Below are 21,640 nucleotides of genomic sequence, written 5' to 3' on the forward strand. Positions count from 1 at the left end.
CTCCACTGGAGGACAGAGATCAATACTGAACATCTATTTTCACTAGAAAACAATTGCAGCTGACGGCTGTCTGCGGCGTGGCGTGATGGAGCGGCTGCGATCCCCGCCTGCCGAAGGGGAAGGGGAAGCACAGGGCCTGGTAAATAAATGATCGATATCTCCAGAGAGTATCTGTGTATTCTCAGCTGACGTTACAGGGCAGCTAATAGGAGCTGACACATAGCTATAGGGAGATGGCTTCCATTGCTCAATTAACTAATTATCTTTTAAGCTGTTCTGACTCAAATGGGAAATAATGGCAGAGGAGCTTGGCTTTTGCATCTATTCTCCTTTTTGGTCAGTTGGTTGGTGTGTTTTGCAAGCAAACCCCTTCCCACCACCGCCCTCCCGAGCCCGCCGTGTTTCCTCCACGCCAGCCCCGCTCCCTCCGCAGAGGGCTTGGCGTGCCTCCGTGACGCTGAGACGAAACCACGCGTTTGTTTGCTCTGCAAACCCTTCTGGTGGAGATCTTGTGAGAGATGTTTCCTCCTTGGCAGGGCCGGTGTGCACACAAACCTGCCTTTATTGACGTGCTTTTTTCTTTCTCCCACTTGGGCACGCATACAACCACGTTAGATCAGTGTCAGCGGGTCAATAAGCGGCGTATCTTTGCATGACTTAATAAAGCCACCAGACAGTTCCCAGTCTACCTTTTCCTACCCCTGCCTCTGTTCCGTAATCGTTAGCGAGCCTTCCTGCGTTTCGTCAAGTACGGAGCGCAGGGCCCTGCTGCGCTAGGAGCTGTGGTGAGATAAAGGGATGGCGTGCAAGCACTTGTAGCTCAGATAGGAAGATAAAGGCTGGGAGAAAAGAGTAATTCTTGTCTAGTTGAGTTGAGGGAGAAATAAGAGTTTTGCTGAGGGTGGCAGAGAGCAGTGACTGCCACCGCTCCAAGGGTCCCAGGCCAGCGCGGTGGCCATGAGACCCAGCAGCACGATGCCGAGCTGGGCAAAAAAATTAGACTCGAAACAACGCGGGCTTGAATGGAGGTCAGGCTTCAAAGAAAAACCAATAGCCAAGATAAAAGATTAACTCACACCCGTTTCTCAACCTGGCTGATTGAATCAGCCCGGCTGATGCTGCCCCGGCCTTTGCCGGAGAGGGGAGGCAGCGACACAAAGGGAGAGGGGCTGTGAACCCAGCCTCCCCACGGGAGCGGAGCCTTTCACGATGTTTAATGCTCTCTGGTGCGATTTCGTATACAGAGATCAGTCAGGCTTTGATAAGATCGTAGCAGAAGGACAGGAGGAAATTGCAGTCTTGCCCAGTGCTTGATCTTACGCTGCTGAACTTGCTGTATCTGGGACATTACAGTCCAGCCTTAATAGCATCGTATTAGGCTGAGACAATGCAGCCCTGTGACCTTGCCATGCTTGATAGCCGTGTGTGCTATTTTAATGAAAAATTGGGACTTAAGTAAATGGCTGCCCATCGGCAAAGGGCCGTTAACGGGACCTCGCTCCGAGCGAAGCCCGGGCCGGGGGGGAGGGCAGGGGAAGGGAACCGGGATGTAATAACCGTAATCATCCCTCAGTGAATGACCTTCTGCCTCCTCTGATCGTGGTCTATGATGCTTGCGGAGAGGCAACGCCAACAGGACCGCAGCCCCCCGGGGCTGGACCCAGGGCTGCAGGGCTCTGCCTTCAGCGTGCGCCCGGATTTGGTGACGCGCCTCGGTTTCCCCTCGCCGGAGCCAAACAAGCTGCTGCTGCCATATCACTTGGATGCGTTAAGGACAAAGCACCACCAGATTCCCAACCATTCCCCCTTGCTCCGCTCCGGCCTCCCCCGTGCCAGCACCCACCGCCGGCGAGCAGGGACGGACACCCCTCCCAGGCACACGCACCGGTTTCCTCCCCCAACAAATTGAAGCTGTAAATATTGATAGCCTTCTCTTCCAGGGCTTTTTAATGCCCTCTGATACTTAGAAACTATTAAGCGCACCCATCATTACTAACCTGCAAAGTAAATGCGTCCTAATGGGCAGGCGAGCTACGCTGGCCCCAACAAATCATTTCTAATGAATAGCACCTGGCACATCCATCACCCTTAAACGCCAAAGCAAATCCATCTGCGTTAGCCGCTGAAAAGAGCCAGGCAGATCTCGCCCTCCCTTTCTTCCCGAGGTAAGGGGAGGGTTTGGCTTGTAACACGTAAGTGTGACTGTTTCCAATCTTTTCCCATTCCCGCAGTCGGGATCTCCGAGGCGCGTTTCTCAGTAGCCGGGCTGCTCCCAGCGCACAATGGCGAGAGGGCTCCGGCAGCGGCATGAAAGGTTTTAAATAGAAACCAGCGTTTCTCCCTCGCGCGCACACAATGCTTCCCTGACCCTTTCCCGACCTCACCCTCAAATCTGGGGTTCACAGCCCCAGCCTTGAACCCGGCTCTGTTTTTTCATGTTTGGCCTCTCTATTTCCTGAGGTCAGGCAGCCCACCGCTCCATTAGCATGAAGCAACTCAGGGCTCATTTGCCAAAACTGACATCCTGGGAAAGTCCTGATGAATTTATGAATTAGAGGCTACAGATGCCAGTAAAAGAATTAAGGACTTATTTATTTATATAGATTTTTTTTTTTTTTTTTTTGTTATTTGCAGGAAATCAGCTGGGACGCCGCTGTTTTCTTTTTCTGAAAAGCGCCGTCAGCCTTGAACGCTGCAAAGGCTGCGTCAGCAGCAGTTTTCGTTTAAAGAGGAAAAAACATATTTTAAAAGGCCTGTTGTTTTTTTTCGTTGTTGGGGTTTTTTGGTTGTTTTTTTTAAAGGAAGGGCCAGAGGAAGAAAGTTTGGCGAGCAGGAGGGCGAGGGAGCCGGCACGGCGTCCCCGCGGGGTGAGGTGCTCTCACCTTGCAGAACGTAGCGATTGCAACACCGAAGCAAAGAGGTAAAATTTATATCCCATAAATCACATGTCAAGTGCCTGCGAGGAGAGGTCATTAAACAGATGTATGAGGCAAGAGGCAAAGTCCATCCATTTCAGAAGACGCTCCCAGTGTCAGCAGCTCTCCAGAAGCCTCGAGAGGCAGGGATCCAACCAGCGTGGCAGAAGCTTTCCCGATAGTCTTATTTATTTCCCCCTCTATTTATTTGATTGCATTTTCTTTATTGGAATAACTTCCCGGGCTTTCCCCTGGCAGAGCCGCTGGGTGTGGGGGATGCGGGATGGGAGAGCGGAGGGTAGCACATCAAACGGCTCGGGAGGCACGGAGGGATGGAGTGATGGATGGAGCCCGCCCTGTGATTAATAATCAAACCAAGAGCTTTTACTGGGAGTCATGTGGAAAATGTGGCTTTGGAAACATTTGTCTTGATCCCACAAACAACAAGTGGTGTTTCTCTCCCTTTCTTTGTTTCTCACCCCCGCCTTTCCTCCCTCCCTCTCCCTCTTTTTGCTTTTCTTGCCCAGATTCACTGATTAAAATCTTTTCCGTTCTTTACCTGCTCCAAGGGGCTCCTGTTCGGGTTTGATTTATGCTTTGCTTATCTCAAGCTTCAGTGGAAAAATAATGACCAGATAATAAAGAGCACTAAGTAGCTTTTCAAATGACATGGTATCCGCCGCGCGGGCCTGGGTTCTGCAGGAGCGGGGAGGGAAACGCTGCGATGGCCTGGGGCCAAAGCGCAGGGAGGATAACGGAGAGAAACCGCTCCCGCCGCGGCAGTGGTCCAGCAGCATCTCAGCGCGGGAGAGCCGGGGGCACCTTCCAGCGGGTGCCTCCCCCAGTTCCTCCGCGACGCGCCGAGGGCCAGGCAGTTTCACCCGGCACATTGATGTGGTGATTCTCCGTGGGCTTTTGGCCGGTGCTGCAGCGGTTGGTCCTCCCAGGTGCAGGCGGCCCAGGACACCGGTTTCTCTGGAGCAGACTCACCAGGATGCTCTTTCCCACCTCCTCGTTCATCTCCTGGACAAACCCTGCCAGTGAGAGGGAAGAGCCCTGGCTCCATCCTTCTGCTGGCCTGGGGGTGCCCAAACCCCTCTGTCCCCTCAGCTTTTGGGGCTTGCTGCTCCCCATGGACCTGCAAGGGCTCTGGATCCATGGGGATTCACCCGCAGCAGCAGGGACCAGGCTGCACTATAGGCTGGGACCTATAGGTTTCCCTGCCTTATGCAGTGCTGTCCGCAGGGACACACAGCTCCGCTGTTCCAGCTTTCCTCAGCCCCGGCACCAATGCCATCTGGTTAAAGAATTGCCATTAACTTTCAGGTAGGAAAGGCCCATTGTTTACTGTGCGATCAGGGAAAAGGGAATGTTTCTGTTGCCAATGAACTATTTTTAATTGTAATGTAGATCCAGTATGGCCAGCAAAGGAGCTGCCGCGTGGGAACAGCGGGTTGTTTGCAGAACGAGTTGGATGGCAGACCGCAGGGAGAAGCTCCGCAGCGACAAACGCTGCTCATCGTCCCGCGGCAAAACCTCGAGGCGTCTGCCCTGCCCAAGCGCGCACCGGAGCAGGAGGCAGCGGTGGCCAGCCCTGTCCCTTCCAGTACACATTTCCAACAAATCATCCCCAAAAATGCACCGCTTGGTTCAGTTTAAAAAAGAGAAGGGATGCAAGCCAGCGGAGGGCTCGCAGTGTGAAATTATTGCAGAGGAGGGATAGCAGAGGTCTCTTCTGGCTTTACATAATCCTGGAAAATAGGATGTCTCTGGATCACCTCCTGGCTCCTTCCGAGGGGCGAGGGGCGGGGGTGCGAGCTGTCGGGACAGGGGAGGGATGCCTGCCTATTTACCCCTCTGCTCCGGCGGGGAGCCCGCAGCCGACACCTACGGCCGCAGCGGAGCCCTCTCCGCGCCTTCCCCGCACTGAACGCTCTATAAATACGCGTGCACGACAGACTTGGCACCGCGTATTCCTGTAAGTGATGTAATCTTTGGGAAGTTACTTAGCAACCATGGAAAATGTTTTGGAGGCTCTAATTTTTCAGTATGGTAAAATCGTATATTTATGCAGCGCAGCTAATCAGCTTGCTGGCAAGTCAGCGCCGATGATCTCATTTTCTTCATCATTATTTTATGTGAATTGGGCTTTTAGCACTAAAGAGACCACAAAGATTTAATTCAAAAATGTGATTGCTTTATGTTTCCAGGGTATCATTAACATGGCATCTACGCAAATAACCATGGTAACAAACTGGTAATTAGTACATATATGGCACTTATTATTAATACAGAAACAGGACAAGTTCCAAATCAGCGCAGATTACAGTTCGTTATTACCATAGTAATTACCTGCAGTAACACACACAAATTGAACTAAATGGCCAATTGAACTAGAGTGAATGGCTTTTTATTCCAGTCCCTAAATAATGTGCATTCTTGGCTGAGTGGTTCAAGGTAAATAAAACTGTTTTAAATTTATTGCCAACTTTTTTTCCTCCCCTTTGGTGGGGAAGGGCTGGGAATAGCAGGAGTCAAGAACTTTTTTCGCCGTGCATACAGTATGATTATTGTACAAACTAAGCTGTCCCTGACTCCCATAGAAAGACAAAGAGGGTAAAAGTTGTTAGTTTCTATTTTATTAGTGGGTTTATTTCTGTAATTTCAGCCATGAAGTAATGTCCAATGTGTCTGAAAGAGCCAATGCCAAGTAACGTATGGTCCAAATTCAGTCTTTTTGTTTCTGGGAGGGTTTTTTTTGAGAGAGAGAAAGAATAACTGCATTTGGAGGTGGCTAGAAAACTAAACTTTTTAAAAATTATCACGTGTACTAAAATAATGGAAAAACAGGGGTTTGACCTAACCCTTCCCCCATGATTTGAGGCTCAATATAAAAGTGTTGAACCCACAAACCCTGAGTCAAACCCAAAAGTCAAACGCACTGGCTGGAGCTGGTGGTGCTGAGACGAAGCCAACCGCCAAGAAAAGAGAAAAGCTCCAAATAGCTTCTAATTCTCCCCATTTTGCATGAGTGCCCTAGCACCTATCATGGCCTGGGGAGAGCCAGAAGGCATCTCTTTCTGGGATGCTAAAAGATGCCGAAGCCCAGGGCTTGGCAGAGCGAGGTGAGCGGGAGTGGTCCTGCCGGTGGGGCGCTGCCGGGGAGGAGCCCTTTAAAGGTGAAAGCCATCTATCCGTCCTAACTTTTTTCTTTCTAAACGTAAATAACATTTAGAGAGAGGCTTTCAAAAGAAATCTCGACTCAGCCTCTGAGTCTGCAATTTTTGCGGACCTGGGAGCAAGCGCTCCGGCTGTGCCGCACGAGTGCACACGCGCGTGCAAGGCGTGCTGCGCACGCTCACGGGCAGCAGCTCCTGCAGGTGCACGGTTCAAGACCTCTTCTTTTTTCTCTTTTTTTTTTCTAGCTTTGCCTCTTGAAACGATTCTCTCGGGTTCTTTATACGATGATGATATTACCATTCCCTTCTCATTTGGAAGGGCTTTCCTCCCGCTGACGTTTGTTTCTGACCACAGCCCCGCTGAACAAGCTCTCAAGCGCAGAAGTGGCTCCAGGCCCAGCAGATGAGGTGCCTCCCATCTCCCCAGCCCCAGCAAGCAAGAGCAGAATTAAAATTAAAAATCCAGTTATTCAGAAACTTTTTTATCCCCTTTCCTTCTCTTTCCTCTCGACAAGCATTAGTATTTCCACTCACTGTCGGTGATTCAGACAACACTGTTCCTTGAGCAGCACTGGGTCATACGCTCGTGTTTTGGGGTAGAGATGGGGAGCACACGAGGCCCCAGCTGTGGAGGGCATCCCACACGCGGACTTGTATGAGGGAAAAAGTGGAGAAACTTCCCCGCCAAAGAAAACTGCTTTATTGTGCTCTTCACCTGTACACTTCTGCCAGGCGTGCTGGAGAATCATTGTTCCTTTATCAGCTCCATCTCTCATTGTAATTCACCTTCCTCAATTCATAAAAAAAAAATTATTATTTTAACAGGCAAGCATTTAATTAAGTTTCACTGTATTTGCTTTGGCTCCCACAGCATGGAAAATCTCCTCCTTTTAACAACGATCCATTGAACGTGGGCTCCAATAAAGCCAAACTGCCTGCAACTCAGCTTCATGCAATCCCCCCTCTGCTCTCCACACAGCTCCCTTTCTCCTTCCAAATCCCGAGCCCACCTAACGTCGCTGCGGCGCTCTCGGTGCCGTGCCAGAAACGTACGTAACCCCTTCCAGCACACGGCAGAAGCAGCATCACTTTTCATCCCAGCATCACTTCTCATCCCAGCATCGTGCTGCCTGCCCACTCCTCCCCCGGCACCCCCCCCCCCGCCTGACTCACAAACTTGCCGCTTCAAATTAACACCCATTAGGGCTTATTGCCGTCACGCTCTTCCTACGCGCCCGCAGCAGAGCGTTACCTGGGTTCAAAAGAGGGTTTGAGCCTTGTTTTGATGCTGAGTTTATCCCAGTTTTGTTTCTTGGCGGGGAGGGCGGGGGGGGGGGCGGGTAATTTGCCCTCATGAGAGCAGAAAAGCATCCTTCTCTGAGAAGCAGCTCCTGGGCTCGATTATTTTATCTGCCAAGTCCCTGGCACATCAGTCCTAAGGGGTAAAAGGCTCTTTTTCCCTCTGCAGTGCCAACGGCCGTGAGCAGTTCACCTCTGTGAAGTGATTGTGAGCTGCTGTCGGTGACCACTCCTCCTGTGCTGGCCATATTTTGCTTTAATTTTCCCAATAGCAGTTAGGAGGGAAAAACCAAAACCACAGGATGGGCTTGGTATGCCCAGCTCCCAGCACTGCTCTGCTAGCAATGACCAGGAGCTGGGACCTTGCTAAGCCCGAGCACAGGCTCGGGTACCTGCAGAGAGCCCCAGCAGCCAGACCAGCCCGGGAAACGCCGTCACCACCACCCCGTGCCATGGCCACTGCCTCACTGCAGCCCCTTCCCATCTCCAGAGGCCAAACCGGGCACCCCAGGATCCTCCAGGACCCCGGCAGCCGAGCAGAGCCGTGCACGGGTGGGTGCGGGACCACGCAGCCGGCCCCTGGCATCACTGCCCGGTCTGGGTACCGACTCCACTGACCTGGGATGCAACAGCCTGCCTCACCTTAAAAACCCCCAAAGGGCAGAGCAGCACTTTCTTTTCTCTCCCCCCTTCTCTCTTCTTGTTACTGTTTTGTTTTGCAGCCGTTGCTGCTGTTGCCATGCTATCTCCTTTTGTTGCTATGGATTAATCGTGTTTTTTACTTATTTTTATGTATGTCCTGGGAACATGATTGCTTAATTTGCCCTGCAGGTTTGTGGGCCTGACAGGCATTTCCACATCGTCCCAGCGCTCATCTTATCTTAAGCCAGTTCTGGGCTGCTCGCAGGGTAAATACCTGCAGAAATGTTCCCTCGGAGCCCTGGGACCGGTTTTTGCCCCAGCAAGCAGCCAGGGTGTGAGCAGAGGGGACATACTGTTCCTGCAGCCTGTGCTGTGTCCTCTCAGCTGTCACAGGGCTGGTTTTCATCCAACCCAGAACAATAACTGGGAAGCCACCGGCATCACGGTCTGCAGAGCCCGGGCGGAAGGATGGGCTCCATGGACCCCCAAGCCCAAAGACGACACATCTGAGGGTTTGCGTAAACTGTGTCCCTTTATGTTCTAACAGGCAGCAGGACTTTGCCTCCAGGTTTTTCAGGCTCTGGAAAACCCTGACCACTAGAGAAGGTCCAGGAGACCACAGGGAGCGGCTGGGCTGTGCCATGGGAGAGCTCTGGCATCTGATGTGGTGATGGCAGCGAGGGTGTCGGGAAGAGAAGAGGACCAAAGTGTTTTCCAGTGGTTTTAGGAGGTTGGTTTGTAGGCTTGGACTCAGAAGGCTCAGCACAGAGAGGGCTGAATTCCTGAGGCCCTTTGCTCAGACCCCATTTCACCCACACCTTACAGACTCCAAGGGCTGGTCCATCGCTGCTGGCCGCGGCAGCGTTGGGTATTGCTGCTCTAAGTACCGCAGGCCACCCCTGCAAGGTCACTTGCCACCAGCCAGCCCAAGAGGAGGGCTTGCGTAAGGAAACCACCGCAAATCTGCAGTATCATCGTGTCACACAAACGTGAAAGCACAGGGAGGGCGGATCGGTGGGATCTGCTCTGGGTCTGGCTCCACTGCACACCCCTTGCGGGACAGTCTGCTCTGTTATGGAAAGGCAGGCATTTAATTGCACTACGTCTCCATCCTCCCCACATGAGATGGGGAAAACAATCCCTCCATTTGTCCCATTGTTGAAATCTTCAGGGAAGTGACTTCGTCCCATTATTATTTTTGCGTTTGGCTCACCACAATGGCCACCGAGCCCTAACGCGCTAATGAATATGGATGTGGGGACTGGTCTCTTCACTTCTGTAATTAATCCTGCCTCCATCCTCCTGGGTCATCTAATGAGCAATACTCAGACAAAAATCCCCCCGGAGTCGTAAGCCTCGGAGGTTCCTGGGTTGCACACATCAAAGGGGAGCTGGTGACATCATGGAGATCACAGAAAACTTCAAGTCTGTCTGTCTGAGGGGGAAAAAATAGCTGCTCGCAGATCCACAGCTGGTGGGGCTTTTAATTACACAAGGGCCGAGGAACATTCCAACCATAACATCCTGCAGCCTCTCCGCCACCAGACAACGTGCCTTTTATTAGCCTAGGAATGTATTTTTAATAAACTGGAGGTTTTTAACTTGTCAGGGGGTGCCGGGGACTGGATCCGCCGCGATCTATTTTGGCTGGGCTGCGGTATCGGCAGCAGGGCAGGGGGTGACTTGCCAGATCCTCTGTGGGTATCTCACGGCATCTTCCCCACAGTCACACCAAAATCCTTCCAGAGGGGCTGGCGGCACGGACGGGCTGTGAGCGAGGCTAAAGCCATCGTGGCGAAGGAGCGAGTCCATTCTGCAGCGTTAATTATCTCTGCCATCGTCAGTGCCCGTGTGTTTGCACAAACTGGGCTTTGAGGGGATGTTCCACACAAATAAATTTGTTTTCTCCAATTCCAAAACTATTGACAGTGTCTTCCTCACCCCTATGTGTATATATATGTACAAGTGTATGACCCCATGTCATTCAGCAGGGTTTGGGGCTTTATTTGAGGTTTTCCCTCGCCACACTTAAAGCAGCGCCAGAGGGAAGGTGACACTGAGCGCCTGCTCCACCCAGCAACAAATCTCCCGTGTTGTTCCCTCTCCTTAATTTATCCCGAGCGGGCGGCAGCGAGGCAGCCTGGAAAAGCGTGCGGCGTTCCGGGGCGCGCGGCCCTGCACACGGCTGTTTGCGTTAAGCACCCGCGGAGGAGCCCGCGGGGCCAGGAGAGGTGCGACGCCGGGATTTGTTCTCTTGATGGACCCAGCGCCGGGACGGGGGGAATCAAACCCTGGGAGCGGACGAAAGCCCAGGAGGTGAATAGAGCTATTGTCGGGTTTGGTTAGCAGGTTATTGGGTTTGGGGGGTTTTTCTTTTCCTGCCTGGGGGCTCAGAGAAAGCAGAATAACTTTTCTAATATTCCCCCTCGCTTCCTTATTTCAGCATCCCCGGTTAACGCCACACGCCAGAGAGACCCCCCCTCTGCCTGCCAGCCAAAAGTAAGATTTCACATTATTGCATCTGACAGTTCTCATTCCTCAGGCACTTTCTTTTTCCTTCCTCAAAGGAGGGGGAAAAAATATCAAAGGGATCAAAACCTGAGCACCTTCTGAGAGTGCAAAACGCAGCCCCTTGTCGGGGGGGGTGCTCTGAAGGGAGGGCTGATGCGATCCTGCGCAGCCTGGGAAGAGTTAGGTTTGTTTGACATCGCGTTTGCCTTGGGCCCTCGGAAGATGTTTGTAGTTTTCAATTAATCTCGTTAGTTTGGAAGTAGATGGAGGGGAGGGGAGGCGGGGAGGAGAGGCGGGAAATAAAAATAATTTCATGGGGAATTCTCTTTAATGACTTTTTAAAAACATGTAATTGAAAACGGTGCTGGTGGAAAACGTTTTAATAGTGCTGCAGCCGGTTGAGGGGGAGCAGCAAGGGATGCTCAGAAAAACCCATGTACGAGGGATCTGCTGGGACAAGGCTGAGCCGGGGGGGCTGGCACGGGGGCAGCGGCAGGAGCGGGACCCACGGCTTCATCATTCGAGGATGATCCCGTGGCAGAGACCCCCAGCAGCCCCCCACACCCAGTTCTGCCCCCAGCCCCACACCGACCCAGCACGGCCATCTCTTCCCGGCCGCCTTGCCGCAGAGGTGCACCTTCCTCTCCAGCCTCCAGGCTGAGCACTTAATTGATTGGATTATCCCTTATTTACTAATTAGCAGCCTTGTGCTCAGCCGGCGGGAGCGGGGGCCAGCAGCGCTCTCCCTTTATACCGGAGCGGTTGGTGTTCGACAGCGGCAGCGGCTCCGTCAGCGATCTTCCGTGATTCATTTCTGCCGTGCGAAACCCAAACTTGCCATGGCACTTTGCCAGGAGCAACGCGATGCCGCTGGGAAGAGGCAATGCCAGCCTCTGCCCACTTTTTAACTTGCCTTATTTTTCCTGATTCCACACCAGGTTCTGGTTTTCTGGGTTTAATGAGCTCTGTAATTACTGTTAGAGATAAAGTTTGCTGCTCCATGTAGCGCTAATACTGGTCTGATAGAGAAGAAATAACCCAAGGGAAGGATACGACACCGACACTCAGAATTCCCGGGTTTTGTCCCAAAAGAGTTACCCGCTGCGAGGACACATCCCCACGTCCCTCACCCACCTCCCTTCGCCCTCCTCCACGCCACTGCCCACGCCGCGGTCTCCCGCTCTGGCTGTTCATCCATCCTCCCCCAGACCAACGCTCGCTGCCGAACGCCGCCAGCAGCCAGGCAAGGGAATTTGTGTCCACATGCCTGGGGAGAGGCAGACTACAGGATTAGGCCCACCGTGTCAGCGGATGGTATTATTTTTATTCCACTTAGCTCTTAATTAGTGAGAATTTGGGGACTTGGGAAAAAAAAAAAATCACTTGGCACTGTAGCATCTTCTATTTCCCCCCCTAGTTTGCCATTATATTCCTGCCACCCTACCAACCACCTCCGCTGAAGGACGGAAAAGAGCAAGCTGTGACAGAAATATCCATCCATCCTCTGCAGCAGAACCTGCGAGGTCGGCGAGAGCGGCCCCAGGGTGTAAGATGCTAGAACAACCGAGTCGAAGGAAAAGGTCTCAGGGTGTGTTACCAGGCTGGATAAACCCGACAGCTGGGGAGGAAGGACACAAATCCACTGACGATCCATTAGCAGGCTCCGTAAGGAGATGTGAATCTAGCTTCTGAGCCAAAGAGCACGCCTTTTGACTTCACAGCAGCCAAAACCTTGCGTGCATTACTTAGAGGTGTCCCAGGGGCGCGTACAAACCAACGCCGCTCCCTGCCAGAAGCCCGTTACACAGAAGGAAAGGATGCCGGAGGAGAACAGCTCCAAATACGCGTCCACGGGTCCAGGTTGCTCTGCGCTGGGGCTGTCGAGCAGGGAGGGCTCGGGGCAGGGGTGCTGTGGCTGTGGGATGGACACGGTGCCCAGCACGGTGGGCAAGCTGCTGCCGTGTGGCTTCATCCCGGCCGTCAGGCACCGCGACGAGGCCACGGTGCCGCTGGCTCCCGGCGGAGCCGGGGGAGACGCCGGCAGGGCACAGCGGGGCAGGTCCTCCTCGCATGGCTGCGCGTGCTCTCTCGCCGATGGATCGATTGTGTTCAGAGAGCTCTGGGCTGCGTATGTAGGTCAGGCACATCGCTGGCTCCGGCACTGCCAGGAGGTTACTAAACAAGGATCCCCCCCTTCTCCCTCCATCCACGCCCCACCCCGATGCCCAGCCGTTGGCAAAGGCCAGCTTTGGCTCTCGTCCTAGAGAAGAAAAGAGTTTCTTTGAGGCTTTGGGCTCATTTGAGCAAAGCCAGCGTGCGTGCAGCTCCTGGACCAGTTCGGACGCTGCGCCCTGTACACCCCCCTGAGCGACACGCTCCCCGTCTGTCTGTGCACCAGGAGAGCTCCGCGCTGGGAGGGGAATGGACAATATGACCCAGTTCGTGGTTTTTCTGTCGATACAGCTGGCACTGCTCCCTCTTGGATGTGTAAAACATAGGGGGCTGAACCAGCTCCCAGAGAAGGGGGATTTCCTCGCTGGGGCTCCATGGGAGGAGGGAGCTGGATGTCCCACACGCGGTTGCTCCCCTGCTTGTGTCGCCATGGGAGGGGAGCAGATAAGAGAGCAGCATCCTAACCTTCAACCCTGGGACCTCTGGTTTTGGCCACCCAGGTTTGATTTACCCCCTAGAAGCCTTTATCACTCAAGGAGGAAACCCAGATCCTGTGGGAATTGGGGCTCCTCCCAGGCTCCGTAGCTGGAGGGAGGGGGAAGCATGGTAAGAGGGAGAGAGAGCAAGCGGAGAAGAAAGTTTCTCAAAAAACATTCAGTAGTTTAGAGCAAACTTTGCATGAGCTGAAGATTTGACCTTGTGTTCTCTCCTAGCAACAAACAAGAGAAGAAGGAGGATCGTATTATTTCGCCTGAAATTTGGAGTGGCTCAAACCCCTGCTGTTCCGAGCTCCTGCGATGAATGGCTATAAACAACGCGCATTTCCGGAGAGTGAATTGCACGGCGAGCCCGAGCACTGACTGCATTTTAAGAGATGTTTATTTGTCCTCACTGCCTCTCTATGGAGAGTTGCTCAAGGACTTACTAAATTTTAGCCCCACATTGTTCCTGGGTAAACACTGCCCTTTACCCAACGTGACGGATGCTCGCAGCCGAGAGGAACGCGTGTTATCCCAGGCTCTCCGGAGCACGAAGCCTCCCAGCGGCACTCCCAACACAGCCATGGGCATCCATGCTGCACACAGACCCGGGGGCAGCCGGATCGTTCCCGATTGCCTGCAGTTCTCTGACAGTTTTCTACACTTTTCTGCCAAAAAAAAGTTGCTTGCAAGAAGGTGGGGATGACCTCGGTCTGCAGAAGCGTAGCTGAGGCAGTAATGTACGGCTCAGTTCCTGTTCTTCTCATTTTACATTATGGAAAGGGAAAGGGTGAGAAAACATGAACACTGGCCGAAGAGCTGTGCTGTGACATCCCAGTAAGCCAGGCCCCAGGGACAGCCGTGTCCCGAGGTTCCCCTACCCCTGCTCCCACCATCCCAAGGAGCAAGTGCTGCAGCGGGCGTGCATGCCGCGGTCCATCCCTCACGCGCCCTTCCTGCAGGCAACGATGGAGAGAGTGAAGCATTGAGAGCTTCCTCCTCCTGAATTTGCACCCAGGGTCACAGGTGAACACACAAAAAAAAAAGGGGGATTAATACCCCTGCGTACTTTCTGTCTTCTTTGATTTCCAGGGTCTGAGCAGCCTGCACTTTTGGACCATCTGCTGGCATCCAGTGGGATGGGGACTTGGGTCTGCACAGCCATCAGCATTCCAGCAAGACGAGCCTGGAGTGCCACATTTCTGGGGGGGGGAAAAAAATGGTTTTGCTGCTCGTGAGGGAAAGGCTGAGTAAAAGCACAAAAAGTAAACCCCGGTGCCTTGGCGTGAAAGCCAGGCTGGCTCTCTGTGCCGTACCCCAAGAAGTCCCCACCTCCCTGCTTTTGGGGGTGCTTCAGGGTGTTTCCCCCACTTCGGGGAGACGTTAGCCACAGGAGGCGGGATGCTGAATGCGGTTCTCCAAAAAGAAGAAGGATCTGTGCCTTGTAGAAACATTTCTGAACTCGTGTTTGTTCCCTCTCCCGAGTCTGGGCAGAATGTCAAAGCCTGCTCTGAGCTGGAAATATTTTAAGACTAGCACTCACTGGAGACCGAAACAATGGCAATTCTTCAGCTACTGAGGCTTTTATAAAAGGGCTTTTGACACAGAGGCTGCTTAGGGTTGGGGATTTTTTTTTTTTTTGTAGTTGGTTTTTCTCCCAGAAAACACCGTGCTAGTGTCCGTGTGCGTGTTTGCGCGCACACTTTCGCGCGTGCAAAACGCTCTCTCGGCTCTCAGCTGGGCCGCTGGTGGGGATGCCCAGAGGATGCCCGCAGCCCTGCTGAAACGCGGCCGGGCTCCGGCGAGGCGGGAGGCAGCGCCGCTCACGCGGGATGCCAGGCAGCAATGCAGGAAGAAGACATTTCAGAGTAAATGTCAGCTTTTGCGTTTCTGGGTTTGGGGCTTTTTTTAAACGCGTGGGTGGGACTCTTAATTCCCAGATGAAGCCGAGACGGTTTCAGTCTCCAGGGCTTACCCAGAAGATTCACGCAAACACTATGGAAAGTGTCTCTTTGCTTAGGAGGATGAAATTTGACACTGCAGAGATTTTAACCCGGTATTCCAGCAAGGAGCCTCGGTGGTTAGTGTGTCATATCTGATAAAGGCTGATCAGCCCTCCTTCAGGCACCGCTCAATCCTTATTTTCATCTGCCTCCCATGCATATCGTGTTATCTATAATATGCACTCACATCAGGCAAACCAGTGCAAAATTCTGCTCTTCCCTTGACACAAGACCAACAGGCAAGGAAAAGTGTGAAGAAGTAGATGATGGACCCCCCCAAGACCAGAGACCAGCTCCCAGCCAGGTCTTCAGCATCACCTGGAAAAACAGCAGTGTCCAGCACCAGTTTGCACTGGTGTAGGGATGGGATCCCACTGGGGAGCAGGTTTCCTGCCCTGAGCCCAGCATCCCCCATCCTCGGTGCCTGCCCAGCTTGCGCCATCCCACCGAGCCTTCTCTCCCTGCGAGGTGCCTGAAGCCTCCTCAACAATTATCCCCGTTGCTGTTTGTTCAGGCGATGTGGATTTAGCTCTCCGGCCTCATGTGCAATGTGTGTATAGGGAAAGATAGATTGCCGCTGCTTTCCAGTATAAATCACATTCCTTACAACACTCCGAAGTAGCATTTTCAACCTCAGGGTGCTAATAGGATCCAGCAGGAGAAAGAAATGTCAGCTAAGTAGCAGGCGCTGTTTGGAGAGTGCAATGGAGCTGATCCACAGCCGTGGGGCAAAAGGAGCAATCCCAGGGCAAAGGTTAAAGAGTTCAGGAGCACTTCAGCCTACTTAATTGCAACAGGCCTCTTACACCGCGCAAGATGGATGGCTCAAACCGGGCAAGGGGGGCAGAGCGGGGCCAGGAGCATCACCAGCCCCAGGCGGGCGGCTGGGGACCGCGATGGAGGGGACTGCGATGGAGGGGACCACGGCAGCTCCTTGCTTCTCCCAAAGATGCTGCTGGATGGCACGGTGCCGCACCGGGACCCCCGGCCGCCAGCTCTGTCCCCTCCACCGGGGGCCCGTCCCCACCCTCGGCAGATAAATGGAAATTGATACCGGAGCGGGCTGATGCCACGGAGGTTTTTGTTGCACGAGCTCCGCGCAGCACTCATCCAGGCAGCTAAATAACCGGGAGCGAGAATAACTCCAGCTGCCAAGGAAATGCTTCTTACTCCCCTGAAAATCATGAGGAACATTTTAAGGAGAAAGAGGGGGAATTGATTAGTGTGGCTGTTCTTGTCATTTTTACAGGATTTGTTTTCTGATTTCCTTTTATTTTGACTCTTCAGAATCTGAACATGTTTTGTATCAGCCCCAAGGTGCTTCTGCTGGGAAGGTGCCTCAGATAATATTTTTAGTAGAGTTTTGACTTGTTTTCTGACACACATCTGATAAATGTCATCAAAAGCTGATGTTTTGCAAGGAAAAGGTCTTTTGCATTATTTTTTTTTTATCCGGAGAAAAAAAAATCTGAATAAAAATATTCCATTCATTTCTCACCAGTGAGGTCTATGCCGTTTCCCTGGTGATAAAAGCACAAGGCTGGATGCTGAGACATATGCATTTAATTCGCAGCTCCACCGCGAACCCCCGCGATAACCTTGAACAAGCCCCTTAGGCTCCGATCCGTACGGGATGAGATTTTTCCGTTAAAAGCTCCTGTTCGGCTTCTTCAATTGGGATTACGGCTGGGGGGAAGGGAATTAATTAATTAATTAATTAATTAGATAAAATCACTCTTTTCACGCAGGCAGCCTGTTCCTCTAGCCCATCGCCCACCCAGCCCACGGGACCCCACTGGAGCTGCGGCCCTGTGTGGAGGGGGCGTGGGGGGGGGGAGTGCGGGGAGGGCTCCATCCCCGGGGCTCCCCACGGGCCGAGGTTGCCCTCTCGTGGGGAGAACCATGCTCGGCCGCCCTCCCAGCTCCCACGGGGACGTGAGCAGAGTCCCCACGGGTAGCCCTGCTCCTGTGCTCCCCCTGCCCCAGGCTGAGGCGGGTTCCCCCAGCCCCCCCCCCCGAGCCCGGAGAGATGCTCCCCATCCTCCCTGCAATGCAGCTTTGCTGCTGGGGCATCACCAAAACCTTTCCAGGGCAACTTTTACTGGCCAGAGGGGAGAGGAGGCTGGCTGCTCACCTGTAAGAGCAGGGATGGGGACATCCCCTCTCCTGGTCCTCCATCCCGAGGGTCCCCTGCTCCCCCCAGCCCCAGGGGGCTCAGAAGAGGAGCAGGGCAGTGAGGAGGCAGGGTAGCAAGAAGCAGCCGCCCGCGAGGCCGAGGGGCGGCCGGGGGGCCGCGTTGCAGAGATCCGTGTCGCAGCAGTGGATGCGGACCCCCGGCAGCTCCTGCTGCTGGCAGTGACGGGAGGTGGCACAGCCGCTGGTCAGCAGGATGCCCAGGACCACTGCAAAGCAAGGACAGCGCGGGACGTCAGGCACAGCAGCAGCAGCCGGGATGGAGGGCGATGCCCCACCAGGCCCTGTTTGAGGGCTGCGAGGTTTGCTTTGGGGTGTGAGCATCCCCTGCTCAATCAGGCATCCCCCCGCGACGCCGGCCCCCGCAGGCAGACTCACCGCTCTCCGTTTTAATGCAGAACCGGTGTTTGAAGCCCTGGTGGGAGTGGGAGCAGGTGATCACCTCGGGGTTAGAGCACCCCATGTCCACGTTTCTGTTGCCAACGACGATGTTGCAGCCATAACACTGGAGTCCGGACACTAAACAAGGACAATAAGAAACACAATTGGATTTTCTTTCCAGAGGGGGAAAATACTTCCACTTCCTCCTAGCTGCTCTCTAACGACAGCTTTGCAGCGCGCTGTGCCTCGCCAGGTCGCATTAAGCGCTGAGCCGGAGCCCAAAGCCGCCTGCCTCTTGTTTACCCAAGGGGTCCCAAAAAATACACAAAATCATCTCCCGCTAGAGGTCAGTGCGAAATCAGAGATTAGCCGGAGATCGGCGCTGGGATCAAATCATGGGAACAAGGAAGCTTTGAAACAGGGTTTGGAAAGAGTCGGTGGAGCCTTCCAACCACAAACACCACCGAACCAGGGCTTGGCCGCTCTTGGAAACAGCTTTTGCCTGTTTCACCGAATGCCCGCAGTTTCAGCTGCGCCTTTCACACCGGAGGGATGGTTTCATTGGCATGGTTTGGTTTTCTCCCTAAACGCCATCCTGCTTTTATCGCAGGGTGTCAGGGAGGCAAAACAACTCAGGAACAGAAGGGAAATCCTCGTTCAGAGCACCTGAGAGCCCATGTGTCGGTGACCCTGGGACAGCCATGTTGGTGAGTGGCCCCTGAGCTTTGCACACTTGTACTGGTGGCAGCTCAGTCCTTCCCTGTGGGGTCAGTGGCTGTGTCTGAGAATTACTTGCCCTGGACCAGAATGGGAATTAAGCCATTTCTCCGGTTTCTTTAAAAAAAAAAAAAAAAAAAAAAAAAAGGCCTTAAAAGGATAGTAATTTACATCAGCCAGAGTTTAAGGCAAACGCAGTACCTGATACGTGTGTTGATAAATCACAGCAACAGAAATCAGGTTGCACTGGCCGTGACCTTTCCTCACCTCCAAATGCCCTTCCCCAGTCTGCTCCCACGGGTTTTGGGGAGGTGGGTGAGCACCCTCGCACAGCCGGCATGGTGAGGGGAGTCCTTGCCCCGACAGAAGCAGGGAAGGGGACCCCAGGAGATCCCAGCGCCTGGCCCGCCGCTCCATACCCACATATCCTCATTTTGTACAAAAATACGATGAGTTTAGTTCCATCCTAAAGCCACCAACACACAGCAACACGCAGCTGCATCGCTTGAGGCAGGAATGCCCCTAAATTCACCCCGAGGAAAAATCACACCTCAACAACCGAGATTTGGGGACGACGCAAACAACCGTAACCCCAAAGCACGAGGCACGCTCCGCACCCCGGGGAGAGCAGCACTTACCCTCTGGCAGGACGAACACCACGGTCATCAGAGAGAGCATCCCATGGGCACCTCCAGGCATGTGTCCCGAGAGCATGGGGGTGGCTCCCGGCGCCCGCCCGGGGCTCGGAGGACGAGCAGGGGCGTCCAGGGGAGTGGGCAGAGATGTCCTCTCCTCCCGGCTCTTCCCCCCAGCCCTGCACCCCGCTTGCTTTTCACCTGCAAAACCTTCCACCAGAATAAAGGGTGCAGCAGCGATCTGGCCGCTCCCTGCTTCTCTGGGCAGCCCCGTGGCACCCCGTCTAGTTATGTCGACGCTTAATTCCTCCCTTTTCCCCTTGAGAAATTCTCCGATTCTTTCAGTCCACGCACAGACCTGAGTGCGTATGTGCTACCCTCGGTTATTTCTGTCCTATTTCCTCTGTCCGCGATCACTTCCCATTAATACTACCGTGCAGCAGCTCTTGGAGAGAAATTCTCCCTAATCAAGATTTAGTTTTAAATCCACTTCGAAATCCTCTAATTCAGTTGGATTAGGCAGAAGGGGTTTGGGGAGATGCATGTTTTTACTACTTTTTTTTTTTTCCCCTCCCTCCTCTTTTTCCTCTCTTAGCTGCCTCATCTTTACAAACGGACCCACCGGCTTTCCGTGACACACCGTGCTACTTAAAGAGGGCAGGAATCATGTTATTAAAGAGAAGCAGTCAACTAATTTTAAACCCAAGGCTCGAGATTCTCTAACAAAGTACAGCCCCACAGGGATGGCTGTGAGGTTAAAGGAAAAACCTGAAGGAGACAGAGGTGGGTTTGAATAGAACGTATGTGTTCGCATACAGGAAAATAGTTGCCTTAATAAAGCAGCGAGAAGCCAAATGGGGCCAGCCTTGGGTTTGCATCGGCTCTGGAGGGAGGCTGCTCGGGGCTTGGGAAGGGGCACAGCAGAGGAAAGCACTGAGCCGTGACTCCGATCCTGCGGGGCCAGGATCAGACCCACAGCTCCACAGAGCATCACGGACGTCACCGGCTGCAGGATCGGGCCCCCAGACCCCCCCATTGCCTCCTCCACCGCCGTCCCCACAAGCAAAGCCCCAGCTCTCAGTGGAGCTAATGGGACTTAGAGAGCTAATGCTTACTAATAAGAGAGCGCGACCGAATGCATGGGATTAAAAAATTAAAATGACAAAATAAGCTGCTTACGGAGCCCATCCAGCAACCAGCAGCACCTGAAATCCCCCGCCCTGGGCACCCCAGCCTGCGGGTACCTCTGCCAACACAGCATCTTCGTTAGCAAGCACGCTCGTTAATGTTTTACTGGGAGGCAGCACAAATTTGTCCGAGTACGGGCATCTGCAGCTGAGGAGGGGCAATCAGCACCTGGGAGCAGCGCCGAAGTAAACGAGGCTCATTTATTCAAATCACTTGAACCACCCACAGCGTCTCGCTCGCCTCAAAACAATGTGATTATTTCAAACGTCTAACACAGCAAAGCCTGAAAGCCTCAGGGAGACGGGATACAGCGCAGGAAATGGGATTCATTTAAACGGGTGCATAAATCAGAGCATTCAATAAGGAGGGGAAACTAACTTTTAATCCCTTAATAAAGTCATCGGTATCTGGAAGGGGAGGCCAGGAGCAGCCCTGCGGCCTCATCCGGCAAAGCGTCTCCTCCGCCAGCGGTGCTGGCTGGCCCTTCCGGCAGGGAACCGAGCGGGATGCACCGGGAAAGCCGACGGGACCAAGGACCAGCATGGTGCACCAAACCCAGCATCAGTGCGACCGGTAGCAGGATGCTGGGGTGAGTGACCCCCACGGGAACATCAGCCTGGCCCAAAACAGCTCCCGGGGCCAGTTTGAGGTGCTGCTGGTGCTCATTTGGCCAGATGTTTGTTTGGGGTTTATTCCCTTGGGATGCAGAAGGCAAAGACCTTTAGAAAAGGGAAAAAAAAAAAAAATCCAACCAACCTCTTCAACTGCTTCCACATCTGGAACCAGTGTTCGTTTCTTTTAACTTGTCATTATCTCGGGTGCAATTCAGAGAGATTTATCAGCCCGGGGCACCGGGAACACGTTAGGGAATGAAGCCTTCCTCCCCTGCCTGAGAAAAATTTGATTAGCAAATCCCCCAGTGCACTCGTGTTCCCACTTAAACCTCCAGAATACCCAGAAAGACGGCTAAACCCTGCGCAGATTAGACGGGTTCGCCTGTAAATCCTGCTTTAGAGCTCATCCCCGCAGGAGGCAGAGCTCGGCTCACCGCACCCACCCCCGCTCGGGCCCGCACCTGCCCGAGGCGGGACTCGAACCGGCGGAGTCAGGCGCTCCCGCCGCCATTAGCCAGGCGGAAGCAGAAGTGCCCTCCCCCGGGAAACGCGTCCGTGCGGCAGGGCGGGGCGCGTGACGGGCAGGAGCCCAGCGCCAACGGCAGGCTGCAGTGGAAGAGGACGCGAGGGTGCACTCTGATTGGCTGAGAGTGATGAATATATTAAGAAGAGCCCAAAAAGCGTGCGCCTATGCTATGTTGACGGGGTTTTC

At 53.6% G+C, this 21,640-nt stretch overlaps 1 protein-coding gene across 5 annotated transcripts; it reads right to left on the reverse strand.

Moving 5' to 3' along the window:
- Nucleotides 1-16,745: 16,745 nt before the first annotated feature.
- LOC147598226 (uncharacterized) lies at nt 16,746-21,438 on the reverse strand. Of its 5 annotated transcripts, none has more exons than XM_086763845.1 (6): nt 21,390-21,438; nt 21,071-21,203; nt 18,441-18,608; nt 17,772-17,912; nt 17,335-17,602; nt 16,746-16,886 (listed from the first exon to the last, which is right to left on the reverse strand). In XM_086763845.1, exons 3-5 carry the CDS (start codon nt 18,475-18,477, stop codon nt 17,415-17,417), a joined length of 366 nt encoding a protein of 121 aa, XP_086619971.1. In that variant the 5' UTR covers nt 18,478-18,608; nt 21,071-21,203; nt 21,390-21,438; the 3' UTR covers nt 16,746-16,886; nt 17,335-17,414. The 5 variants fall into 5 exon arrangements, with proteins under 5 accessions (XP_086619971.1, XP_086619970.1, XP_086619967.1 ...); XM_086763844.1 differs by lacking the exon at nt 18,441-18,608 and adding an exon at nt 19,130-19,327; XM_086763841.1 differs by lacking the exon at nt 18,441-18,608 and adding an exon at nt 19,130-19,336.
- Between the last annotated feature and the right edge of the window lie 202 nt (nt 21,439-21,640).

Source organism: Chlamydotis macqueenii, chromosome 20 (assembly GCF_036417535.1).
Source record: "Chlamydotis macqueenii isolate bChlMac1 chromosome 20, bChlMac1.mat, whole genome shotgun sequence".
NCBI lineage: Eukaryota > Metazoa > Chordata > Aves > Otidiformes > Otididae > Chlamydotis > Chlamydotis macqueenii.

Excerpts from the sequence above, each read along its gene's own strand:
- LOC147598226 (XM_086763844.1), bottom strand. The coding sequence starts at position 19,205 with ATGCTCTCGGGACACATGCCTGGAGGTGCCCATGGGATGCTCTCTCTG. Across the intron at positions 17,913-19,129 it reads GGTGTTCGTCCTGCCAGAGG|TGTCCGGACTCCAGTGTTAT; the intron begins GTAAGTGCTGCT and ends GTCCTTGTTTAG. Across the intron at positions 17,603-17,771 it reads CTGCATTAAAACGGAGAGCG|TGGTCCTGGGCATCCTGCTG; the intron begins GTGAGTCTGCCT and ends CTTGCTTTGCAG.